The sequence below is a fragment of the Tenrec ecaudatus genome, chromosome 10 (assembly GCF_050624435.1).
Source record: "Tenrec ecaudatus isolate mTenEca1 chromosome 10, mTenEca1.hap1, whole genome shotgun sequence".
Classification (NCBI taxonomy): Eukaryota; Metazoa; Chordata; class Mammalia; order Afrosoricida; family Tenrecidae; genus Tenrec; species Tenrec ecaudatus.
This window is the reverse complement of record NC_134539.1, coordinates 34,413,977-34,426,282: the sequence shown is the minus strand read 5'-3', so window position 1 is coordinate 34,426,282 and position 12,306 is coordinate 34,413,977. Positions and strand designations below refer to the sequence as shown.

General features: G+C 40.4%; 1 protein-coding gene and 1 pseudogene across 6 annotated transcripts in view; one reads left to right on the top strand and one right to left on the bottom strand.

Annotated features, from left to right (window-relative positions):
• The window catches only part of ZCCHC7 (zinc finger CCHC-type containing 7), a 204,611-nt gene extending 192,546 nt beyond the window's left edge, over positions 1-12,065 (bottom strand). For 4 of the 6 annotated variants that reach the window (XM_075560163.1, XM_075560158.1, XM_075560161.1 and 1 more), the window contains exons 1-2: positions 11,956-12,065; positions 6,755-7,383 (exon numbers count right to left, since the gene is read on the bottom strand). In XM_075560163.1, the coding sequence (XP_075416278.1) occupies positions 6,755-7,361 (607 nt within the window). In that variant the 5' untranslated portion in view covers positions 7,362-7,383; positions 11,956-12,065. The other 2 variants (XM_075560160.1, XM_075560159.1) reach the window with 2 other exon arrangements.
• On the top strand, positions 2,427-2,636 carry LOC142460176 (ATP synthase F(0) complex subunit j, mitochondrial pseudogene; annotated as a pseudogene).
• Positions 12,066-12,306: the final 241 nt, after the last annotated feature.

Sequence of the window (12,306 nt, the reverse complement as noted above, 5' to 3'; positions counted from 1 at the left end):
TAGGAACAAATGTGAGGATGGCATGCGACCAGGCAATGGCCCCTTCTGCTGTCAATCGGGTCCATATGGGTTGGCGCTGACTCAATGGCACCTAACAACAAATACAGTCTTTTACAGGTTGTTGTATTACACCAAACTCACTAGTTCTACTCCTTATAAGGTGTTAAATGTTTCAATCAATTGTATCACCGGGATTTTGAAACTTAACTCCCATGGTGAAAAAGAGACTTTCATAAATTACCTAGCTTATTACATTGTCTCCTTAGTGTAACAGTAAACCACAAAAGTCTAGGACATCCTTGGTGATTTAAAATCGGCAATGTTACTTCTTTTTACAGTGTCTATGCTCATTAAATGTTTACTGGTTCAATGGGAAACAAGGTAATAGATATGTCAGAGATTCCACTAAATATTATAAGGAGACATCTGGGCTTGAAAAGAAACCTGCCCTCAAGGAGTTTGAAATCTTTCCTCTTAAATTGATATTTTAAATATGCCATAGTTTGGAGGGTTAAGGAGGAAAGAAGCACACAAAACAGCTATTGCTGCTGCTTTAGACTGCATTTCAAAAATATGACAAAATTCCCACAAGCTTCCATTAACATGGTAAAAATATTCTCTCTAAAGACTATTAAAATGAGCCAGATCTAATCCAAAAGCTTCTTACAAGGGGTAATAATGATTAGAGAGTAACATCATGCCCTAAGAGGTATCAGTACCAAAATATTGTTTATTAACTGTCATTAGCAGATCAAGAAAATAAATAAACATGCTTGAAATTTTTTAAGAGTCAAGCAAGTTAACTTGCAGAATTGCAAATTTTGTTTCAAAATTTGGCTGGAACAGAAAAATCCTAAGAGAAAAATGGTAACAGGGGTTGTAGAAATAAATGCTAGACACACTTGGGTTTTGTATCATATACTTTCACTAATGTTCCAGGAAAAGCAGCATGCATTTACACACACACACACACACACACACACCACGCAGCTTGACAGAAATACTTGTACAAAATATTTATTTTCTTTAAAAATTATAAGAAATTAAAATGCATTTTTAAAAGCCATTCAAGAAAAACACAAGTGAAAATAAACTATAAAAGGTAAACAGCACAAAAAAATACTAGGAAAGAGAATCACAGAAAATAACAAAAATGATCAAGCAATTCCACTCTTAGACATATGAATCAAAAGCAGATTTAACAAGACCTGCGTATGTTCATTTGTATAAGATCGTTTGATGCATGAAATCTAAGATAATAAACTCTTCAGAAATAGTAACTGGAATAATGATTCCCTGAGGGTACGGGAAGGGGGGAGAGGACGCGGATAGCAATGATGACTATATAACCCCATTCAAGGGGAACGAATAACAGAATTGTAGGTGAGTGAATACATTAGATGATGTAAGATACAGCAAATAATAATATATAACAAGGGTTCCTGGGGCTAGGGTGTTGATATCTGTAAGAGTCCCTGATAAAATGATTTAAAAAAAAGACTTGGAAGCAAAGACGCAGAGACCTGTCCAACAATGTTCACCACGGCACTCTTCACAACAGCCAACAACAGGAAGCAACCTAAAGACCCACCAGCAGCTGAATGGATAAACAAAATGAGGTACATACATACAATGGAATATTATCACTCAGATCACAGGAAAAAATGAAACCATTACACACGCTACAATACAAATGGAGCTACAAGATATTATGCTAAGTAAAATAAGTCAATTACAAAAGAATATTATATAGCCTTACTTGGGGAAGGAGAAAAAGAGAGGGTTACTAAGTGATATAAAGATATCACTGATTAAAGGTAGGTGTGCTTGGTCATTCATTATAATTATTGTCAATAACTATACACATATAAAGAACAATGACTCAAATAAATAATGAACAGCTTACTCGCGAATCCAACGGAAACCTGCAGGATGACCAGCAGTCAGCTCTCGGCAGCCCTCTGCGTCCAGAGGGTCCGCATCGTAGTACCATGGAAGCAGTCAAAGCAATTCCTTAAAAGGCTACGTGGGAGCAAAATGTGCCATTTGTACACCATCTACATTGTATTAAGCATGACACGACATTAGGTATACGTAATTTCGAGGTAATTTAATGTACACGAGAGGATGGGCATAGTTATAAGCAAATACCACACCATGTTATATAAAGGACCTAAGCATCCTGAACCTCCCATCTCCTTTGGCTACCAAATCACAAAAAACAATGTAGGAGGAGGGAGGGGATGAAGGGGAGCGGATACCAAAGAGTTAAGAAAGAAAATGTTTTGAAACTGGTGGTGGTAGCAGCAATTGTATGATTATGCTTGATCTAATTGAATTTTGGACTGTTATAATAGCTGTTAAGAGCTCCTAATAAGGTTGGCTGCAGGTCCTCCGTCCGGTGGAGCCGTTTGTCCTGTACCACGATGCTCCAAAGCCTGATGAAGAATGTGTGGACCCCCATGAAGCCCTACTACACACAAGTTTACCAGGAGATCTGGGTGGGGATGGGCCTGATGGGCGTCATCATAGACAAGATCAGGAGTGCTGATGAGAGAAGTAAAGCTCTGAAAGCTTCCGGTGGGGCGCCTGCCCATGGCCACCACCGAGCAGCTGCCCAAAATCCTGTCAGATGAAGCGTGGATTCGGCTGGGAATGTTGGCGCACGGCTGTGCTCCTGCCTGTGCTGGGTGGCATGAATAAATGTGTGTGAGGAAAAAAAAAGAGCTCCTAATAAAATGATGTAAAAAAAAATGTTAAGTGGAACCTTCATACATTGCTGGTGGAAATGTAAAATGGTATAACCACTGTGGAAAACAACTTGGTGTTTTTCCAAAATGTCATAGAATTAACAAATAACTCTCCAATTCACATCTAGGTATATACCCAAAAGAAATGAACAGAGCTATTCAAACAAATACATGTACACAAATGTCGACAGTAACACTCCTTACAATCACCTAAAGGTGAAAATAACCCACTGTCTACTAAAGGATGGATGGAAACACAAAATATGGTACTCGCACAATGGAATACAAGACAGCCCAAAGGAAAAATGAAGTCTCAATCCGTTGCAACTTCAACAAACTTCAAAAACCGTGTGCTATGTGAAAGCCAGACACCAAAGGTTATCTCTTGTATTTTTCTTTTTACATAAAATGTCCCGAGTAGGTAAATTCTTGGAGACAGAAAATAAATTAGTGGTTGCCTGGGCTCAGGAACAGGGAATAAGAAGTGAGTGCTTAATGAAATCTCCTTTTGAGGATAATGAAAATGTTTCCAATCAAGGTAGTAATTCCATAAAATTGTGAATGTACAAGATGCCAGTGAATTATCAACTTTAATGTGGCTAATTTTGTTATGAGAATTCGCTTCAATATAAATAAATACGTACACAGCTTCTCTCTTTACAAAGCAAAAAACAGTATAAGTATTTTCCCAGAAATTTATGCACCTGCTTACCAGTCTTTTCTTGATTCTTTTTAAGATCCATTGACTAAACCCATTTCTTTCATTTGCAAATGTCTCACATCATTTCAAGATGAACTCAGAAAGTCACTTCATAATCTAACCCTTGTGACTCATGTTGCTTATTTTACTTCATCCCAACAATCAGACTAACATACCTACGCATCTCCAAACTCACTGTGCCATTTTTCATTTTGCCGCGCTTTGGGGAAAATTATTCTCTTCACCCAAGACTTCCTACTCTATTCCCATCTACCATCCTCAAGCTGGTCAACTCCTATCCCCTTTCGAAACTCAACTCTCGTACCCTAGCTTCCAACAAATTGTCCTGGACTCTCCAGTGTTTTCGCACTACTCTATATTTCAATCACTTTTTTTACAGCCCATCTGCACTTTACAGTTAAGACAATCTTTCCTTTAGGATTATATTTCCTCTCCATGACCCAACAGTTCTACAATAAAATTTTAGTTTTTAAACAAATTCCCTCTACATGCCTCCTTCTTAACTTGAACCTGCCTTTTGCCAACAATGTCGCATTACCAGTAACCCTCTCTCGTGGAAATCTTAACCTGTCCAATTGGCTCTCCATCTAGTTTGTCTCTCCCAACCTGCCCCGCATCCTGTGGTCAACCTCATCACCTCTGCAGATTCTTTAGTGAAAAGGTAGAAGCCAAAACATAGAAAGCTAGTTTCCAAGGAAAGAGAACTTTCTTTTTAATTTACCAAGCTTTCTTTATATGTTAACTCTGAAATGACAGTAACATAGACATGGGGCAGACATGGAGAACTGGAACTCAAGAAAGGCACAAAAAGATGATGGTTTTGTTCATCATGAACATAGAAGTGGTTGACAAAACTGGGATAACTTGAGAGGCAATTTAAAGAAAAAAACAAAAATAAGTACACGAAACACCTGCCTTATCTTCTGTGAGTGTAATGCTAAACCTAAACCCAGGTCATTTGATTTCTTTCGTGTTGCTCCAGGCTGCTGGGAAGTTATGGAACCCTTCAGAATAAGTTCATTGTGAGCTCATCTCCCACCTTTGATACACTACTGCTGCTAAGCAATCCCTACATTCTCCTAATGTTGACTCATTAGCACAGTGATTTCCAATGTAAGAGCTACAGACCCCTAAGGAGCTACAGAATTAGTTACTGCCCAAGGTATGCATTACAAAAAGACGGTAGTCTATCTATTATTGTTCACATATGTAGACAATGTTAAGGGGCCCTGGTGGCATAGTACGTGCTGGGCTGCTAACTCTAAGATCAACAGTTCAAATTCACTACTCGCTTACCAGAGAGTAGTGATATTAAGGAAAGATGAAACTTTCCGCTCCAGTCAAGATTTACGGCCTCAGGAACCCCAAGAGGCAATGCCACCCTGTAGAATAGGGAGGCTATGACGGAGAATCAGCTCAAGGGCAGTGATTTGGCAGAGAAGATTGTGATTAAAAAACACAGTCACTAAGAGTACTGTATAGTAACATTGTGCTAATATTCATTCTCTCAATTTATAAATATATAAATCCCTCAACTATAAAGTTGGGCTAGTGACCAACTTACAACAGTTTTTGGTTGTTTTTTTTAAATCATTTCATTGGGGGCTCATACAACTCATCACAATCTATACATACATCATTTGTATAAAGCACATTTGTACATTCGTTTTATCAGGTCAGTTTTGACATAAGTCAAATACCTTCTCTCCCCGCCCCCATTATTATTACCTTTAAATATTAGTATTTTTATAAATTCCATCTTATTTGTCTTTGGGGCTTGACATTAGGATAACAGCAGTAAATCATTCACACGCTACAATATTATATATACTACATATTACTTACAATAAAATGAACTCAAACAACTGTAATTGCAACCCATTGTAAAATGAATACAATTGAAGTCAGGGGTTGCTTGTACTAAAAATCTTTGTACTAACAATCATATGGGGTTTACAAATTGTTTTTAAAAGGTAGATAGCTTCAAAATCCTGCAAGAGTATTCCCCACATCACTTAAACATCCTTTCCAGTCTACAAACTTCCAGTTAACCTTTGCCCACTCCCAGTGAACGATTACTTGTATTTTCTCAATGACACCAAATGCATCTTCCTGAGAGCCCAGTTGCCTGGCCAACCTAGACATCAAACAGGTTTAATATCTCCTATGTCGAAATGTTCTCTTCTTCTACCAAAAAATATTAGCAGATCTCCTCACTCTGTCAAAACTGTACTTGATTATGCTCCAAATTCTACCTACTCTTCCAGTTTCTTCCTTTACCTGTCAAATTTGCAGGACTGACAAATTCAGGCCTGGGCGGACCACCTGTTTTTGGACATAGGTTTTATTGGAAAAGCCACCTCATTTTTTAGCTATTCTCTATCTCTGACTACTTTCGCACTACAAAGGCCGAGCAAAGTAGTCAGAGATCCTATGCCTATAAGCCTCAACTATTTACCCTCTGGTTCCCTAAAAAATCGTTTGCTGATCCCTGGGGCTCTACAGTATGATCTGTACTCAATGCACAAGTTCCTGAACTTCAGAGCCCTCAGAGGTTTTGGAGTAGTACAGTACCATAATTAAAAGCACATTTCAAATCTTCTGGTTGAACAACAGTGTACACGACAGATATTAAGGAGAAAGATCATTTGGGAAACTATTCCAAGCGTCGAGCCATTAGACATCATGGGAGGAAAATGTAAGGCAGGGTTTTGAAAAGAACAAGCATCTAGACTACGTGACAAGGTGAAAGAGGAAACAAGGGTCACACCGAGGTTCAATCTACAAGCATGTTCAGAATCTGTCCCCTCTCCTACAATCGACTATGGACTTACAGCTCTTCATAGTCCCCTGCCTTACTGTTGAGTTCCTTAAATCCTAATTCAAATTCCATATACTCTGTGTACAAGGCATTCCCCATGCTTGCTAGCCCGCTGAATTCCTGGGTAAGTAAATCATTTAGAAAGAGGCAGTGCCAGGAGAGTTAGCAGAATGACAGTGTGGGGCCAACGTCAGTTAAACAGCGTACTCACGTGTGATAGCAAGCAGAGAGAGAGGAAACTAAAATTTCTGGTCCAGAACTGACTTTTAGCCAAACAGGAAGAGCTAAGAATTGGCTCCCAGAATGTCCTTGGGATTCTGACACACTCTTTCTGATGTTCAGGCAGACCACAGAGTTGTCTGCAAGGGTGGAATTAAATGGAGCAGACCCTACTGGTCTTTGTCTGGAAAAAGGCAGTCCTCCTTATTAAAGACACTACTTTTCAAAATGGCAAATACTAACCTTCATGAACAGAACTGTCACATCCCACAAGGTTGAGAAGGATATCATCATCTTTATCATCGTCTACTTCACATCCCAGAAGCATCCAGCTTTCCACATTGTCACTTTCTGAAGCACTGCTGTCTTCCTCTTCACTGGAGCTGACCTCTATAATCATGACTTCGTGGAGCACGCCTGGTCTCTTTTCAGATTGGGGCTTCTCGATATCCCGCTTACACGTCTTCTCAGCCAACTCCTTAGAATAAAGAGAAGCGGGCGCACCCCGGGTCTCTTCTTGTGACTGAGTGTCAGTATTCTTTCTTTTACATCTGTAAATACTCTCTTCATCAGACAAAGTGATGACCTCAGACTCATCTGACAGCTGGATGACCTCACTATCGGAAACGACGATTAGATTCTGCTGAAGTGGTTTTCTTCTCAGTAATTCAGAATTCTCAGAGTCCATTTCTTCATGTTTCTCTTCTCTGACATTATCAAGATCTTGGGCATAATGAACTTGGCTGTAGAGGTGAAATTCCACCTCGCTATCGGCACTTTCACTAGATGATTCTTCACAATAAATGTCATCTTCATATGCTTCTATAGTCTCGAAACCACCAAACATCATGGAAAGTCAGTTAACTGTGATGCTGCGGGAAAAAAAAAATGAACATGTACTTAAAAAGCTCCATTCATGTTTGTTTACTACATAATGGTGTCACTTGTGTATAAGGCCATTGTTTTTCTCAATGCCTTAAAATAATTAAATGGTTCTCATTATTCCATCCATCCTTCATATTTCCAGGTATGTCTAATGATATTATTGATTTATTCATTGATTAAATCAACAAATCTTTTTAAGAGATCCACCTCAGTACTATACTAAGCTTGTTTGGGGATCCATTATTTAACATAAGTGCTTATATTTCTCATACAGGAATATTATTTCAACTATAACTAAAATCCACAACAGAATAAATGAACAAGTTTCCTATCTTGGTACAGATTTTTACCTCAATGAAAAAAATAATCTCATGGCCTTTTTAACCCTAACCAAAGGAATCCATAAAACATATCTGTGCTTACTTCAGTGCTAGCTATCAGAACATGTATGAAATAAACTTATGAAGTCCCTAAACTTAGGCAAAACTTGACAGCTTTGAAAATAAGACCATACCTAGAAATACTTCCTGTTGTGAGCATATGCAAGGAGTCCTGGTAATGCAGTGGTTAAGGACTCAGCTGTAAATACAAAGGTCACAGGCTCAAACCCACCAGCAGTTCCAAGGGAGAAAGATGTGGCAGTCTGCTCCCGCAAAGATTAGCCTTGGAAATCCTATGGAGTTCTACTCTGTCCTATAAGGAGAATGGAATCCAGGAAAGTGGGTTTATAGTTTGGTAGACATATGTAATTCAACCCTGCTCCTCCTTCAACTCAGCTTAACCATCATGTTCTCCAGAAAGCTTCCTAAACCCACCAAATTAAACACCCCATTACAGGTCTCCATTTAAAACATCATGCCATTTCTAATTATTCAATGTAAAGCTAAAAAAAAGCAAGCAAGCAATCACTGCCGTGGAATCAATTCCGATCCAGAGCAATGCTATAAGGGGATTTTTCTGAAAGTAGAAAGCCTCATCCTTCTCCCAGAGTGACTAGTGGTTTTAAACTGCCGACCTTGAGGCTAGCAGACCCATGTGTAACCCCTACACCAGATCACAAATCTAGGAGAGTGGCAACTACAAGCACTTATGTTAAACAGTGGCTCCCCCAAACCACGCTTATGATAGCACTGAAGTGGATCTCTAAAAATGTTTGCTGACTTAATAAATGAATACATCAGTAAGCATTTGTTCTGAAGCCCTGAAAATCTTATTATGTGAAAAAAAAAAAAGGAAAAGTATGATGGGATGAATTTCACACTTGTGTTCAACTATTCAAGTTTTAAATTATCCCAAAAACTTCAGTCGATGCTTCAAATAGGTCCTAACTGACTACTGGTCAAGATGAGGGTTCTGCAAAAGCAATGCCCCTTTGGACAAAACTCAGGGGCCCCCAACAGTAAAAACACCAATTTAGTCTTTCTACTCCACTCTTAATTACATACTACAGATAAAATGCCGAAAGAATGGCAGTCTTAGCTTTCAAAATCCTCTGCCTAAAGTATCAGGGGGATCTAACAAGTTTTGGTGCTAGTATCAGCTGATCCCCAAAATCAAATGAACAAGAATCCAGAATACATGGCACTTGGGCTGAAGTTTCCCAGAAACAAAGAAATCAAGTTCTAATGCCTTTTTTCTTCTAAAAGCTACTCTGTATCTGTTCCCTTACTACACTGCGACCTTCAGGTTGCCAGTTATTGTCAAACAAGTTGAATGTGGCAGTCTGAATAGTAATGTTCATAGCATTTATCAGTTCTATATTGAAATGTTAGCCTCGGAGGAATTCATATAAAAGATGAATCCTTTCCTTTTTAATAGGTAAATTAATTCTAAAAGAAGTCAAAGGAATTATGCTTCCTTCAAAATCCTCACTGGATCCATCCTGAGGATCCAGTGTGGACTTAAGATAAAACATAATTCTGGCACCGCACAGAAAAAAATTAAAAAGCTAAATTACAGAGTTACAAATTTGCACCACTCTTGGAGCCGTCCCAGAGGAAAGGGATTAAGGAAAGAGCCATAGGCACACCTGTGAATGTATGCCAAAAATAAACTACAGAAACATAATAAAAACGGACTTCTTGAGTCTAAGGATTTATCTCTTTCCCTGAAATGTAGGAAAATGAATTTAACAATTTAGCCCCTATGGCCTTTAAGAGGATTTTGTGCCTTCTGTACTTGAAAATTGTGCTCACCAGAACTTGCTCCGTTTGTGCAGTTTATGCATGCTAGTGGTAAGGTTTGCCTGAGGCTGTTTTGGTTTATGTTACTACTTTAATTATATTCAAATGCATTTAATTTATTTTTAAGCAAGTGCATACTCAGAAGATGTATGTATGCATATTTAGGTTTTCAGCTTCTTGATCACTGTACACATCTCAAACATATTAATTAGATAACACAGGGGTACTAGGATAGTCACAAAAGTTTAAATGGAAGGTACCATTCAGATTTTCTCATACTCATACAACCTCCTTAATTTCTACATAAAAGAAACTGAGGTCCAAAGAGCGAAGAAGGCCAACTAGTTAAGAGCACAGCCAGAGCAGACTCCCATTTCCCACTGCCTATGGATTTTGCAAATAAATATATTTTAGATATTTTAAAGCCCTTCCTTTAATTCTACATTCGCATTGGTTTTCTCACCTAAATTTGTTTTACAGATTTTTATTTTACTTTCCAGTGAAATTATAAAAACTAAGAAAGGGGCATTTTAATTGGATCAAAAAGTGTAATCTCAAATTTGTTAGTTTACCATCCAAAAGCCTCCCGAGTTGGAGCTCAAAAGATTACTACAAACCCACATCCAAAAAATACAGTTCTTATTAAAATGAACCTGAAATACTACTGGCACAGCAATGAAATCTATCTTTAAAAATATGTGGAAAGTTTATGGAAAAATGGAATAAAAGATAATGGTACTGTTCCACTGACTTTTTGAAGCCCCTTTGTTTATATTCAAAAGGAGTATTCATTCACTGGTTTTTAAAGTAACTTGGTTTACTTAAGCTTCCAGGTTTAATTTATAAAATCTTTACAGTTAATCCTATTCCCCACTGGTTATTCCAGACATTTAACCTTCTTCCCAACAACTTTTATAAAATCAATAGCCTAGCTACACCTTCCTGGTGATGCAGATCTCAGGCAAATCTACTGCTTGATTTTATACTCACTTTTCCCTCGGAAGTGATTAATACCTATCATTTATCTTCAACTCACAAAGTCTGCCTTACTCCTAGTAAGCTGCCCTGAGATTTGAAACACAAAAAGTTGGCTGTAGTGTTAAAATGTCTTGGCTGTAGTGTTGTCATGTCGGTCCGTTCTTCAAATGTGAGTGCCACTTAGAACCAAGTAAACATGATGTGAGCAACCTCAACGATGGTCACAAAAACAGAACACAAGATCTGGGGGGCAAAAATTATGGCTAAATTTATTCAGGCATGTCCCAATGATGCTTGGAATACCTAAAGGTTTTTTTACCAAAACAAACCGCTGTCTGAAACTTCCTCCTTCCCCACTTTTCGCTCAGCGCCTTTCCATTAAGATGTAGTGTCTTAGACTTGGAGCGTCCCCCACACACACACACCACCACCTTTTTTTAACCACCCCTATTCCTACTAGGAATCTCCACTTCCATTTCTTCCTCTGCTCATTCCCCACCCTCAGATTCTGTAGAAAAACAGTAATGTTAAACTACTCCAAAGCATGATGCTGTCTTAAAATATACACAGACCACTTCAAATTCCTTGAACGTGACATCCAAACCATCTTCAAGAGTCGTCCAACTGAAACTAACTCTGTGAAAGTAACTTATGGCGCTAAAAAGGCCATACAAGATCACCTAATCCAATCCTGAGATCTGAAACACAAAAGTAAATTCACCCTAGACATTTCTAGCGTCACCAGAGAGTCGGGGCCAGCCCCCAGGCCAGGTGGGCCACTTGGCCACTGCCCCCGGAGCTCTTAATGTTGAAGGCACTATCGGTTCTCAAGACGTGTGCGCGTTGAAGGGAAGCTTAGTGAACGCGGTCCAGGTCTCCTTGTTTTTACAAATGGACACATATTCGAACTTTTTTGGGGGGCGGGGGGTCCCACTACTGCAGGAGTTGCTTCTAACAGCGGAGACGAGAGTTGGCCCGGCACAGTTCGGTCCTCCTGGGCCGGGCTCCCTTGGCACGGCAGGATCTCCGCGGTTGGCGGAGGAGCTTCCCGCAAAGGGAGGGAAAACTGGAGAAGGAAGAAGGGGCCGGGGCGGGGGCCGAATGGGCAGAAGCACCGCCCTTACCGAACCCGCGGCCGCTCAGCCCTCCACGAACCGCGGCCTTCGGGCCTTAGCCCGGCAGGGAAAAGTGGACGCCGCGGCCCTTCAGCCCAGACGCTACGAAAGGCACTCAGAGGGCAAGAGCCACGAGTGGCGCCCACGTCGGCCCGCGTGGGGACCCGGGGGGACCCGGAGGTCTGCGAGCCGGCACAGGCTAGTTCCACATGCTGCCAGGCGAGGAGGGCGGGCAGGGTACCCCGGCCGCGGGCGGCTCTGGGCCCGTCACACACATACTCACTGCCGCGGCTGCTACCAGGAAGCACCAACCAGGAACCAAAACGCGTAGAGGGACGGGGAGGGGCGAGGACGAATGAGGTAGGGAAGCCGCGACCGAGAGGAGGAGGGAGGAGGGGAGGCACTTCCGGGGAAAACACTGCTCTCGGGACTCCTCTTTCCGTCCCCGCCCACCCGCAGGCCTTCGGCGCGCATGCGTGCCAAGTGTTAACCCTTTCTCGTCTAAATCGATAACCTTTCGATTTGCCTCTTTTTTGCGCGGCGCTTCTCCCCTTTAAGACTTCTTTAGGAAATATCTAGGCTCCGCCTTGATGCAACATGCTTTCTGAAAAGTCTTAACCAAAAGAGGAGCTAC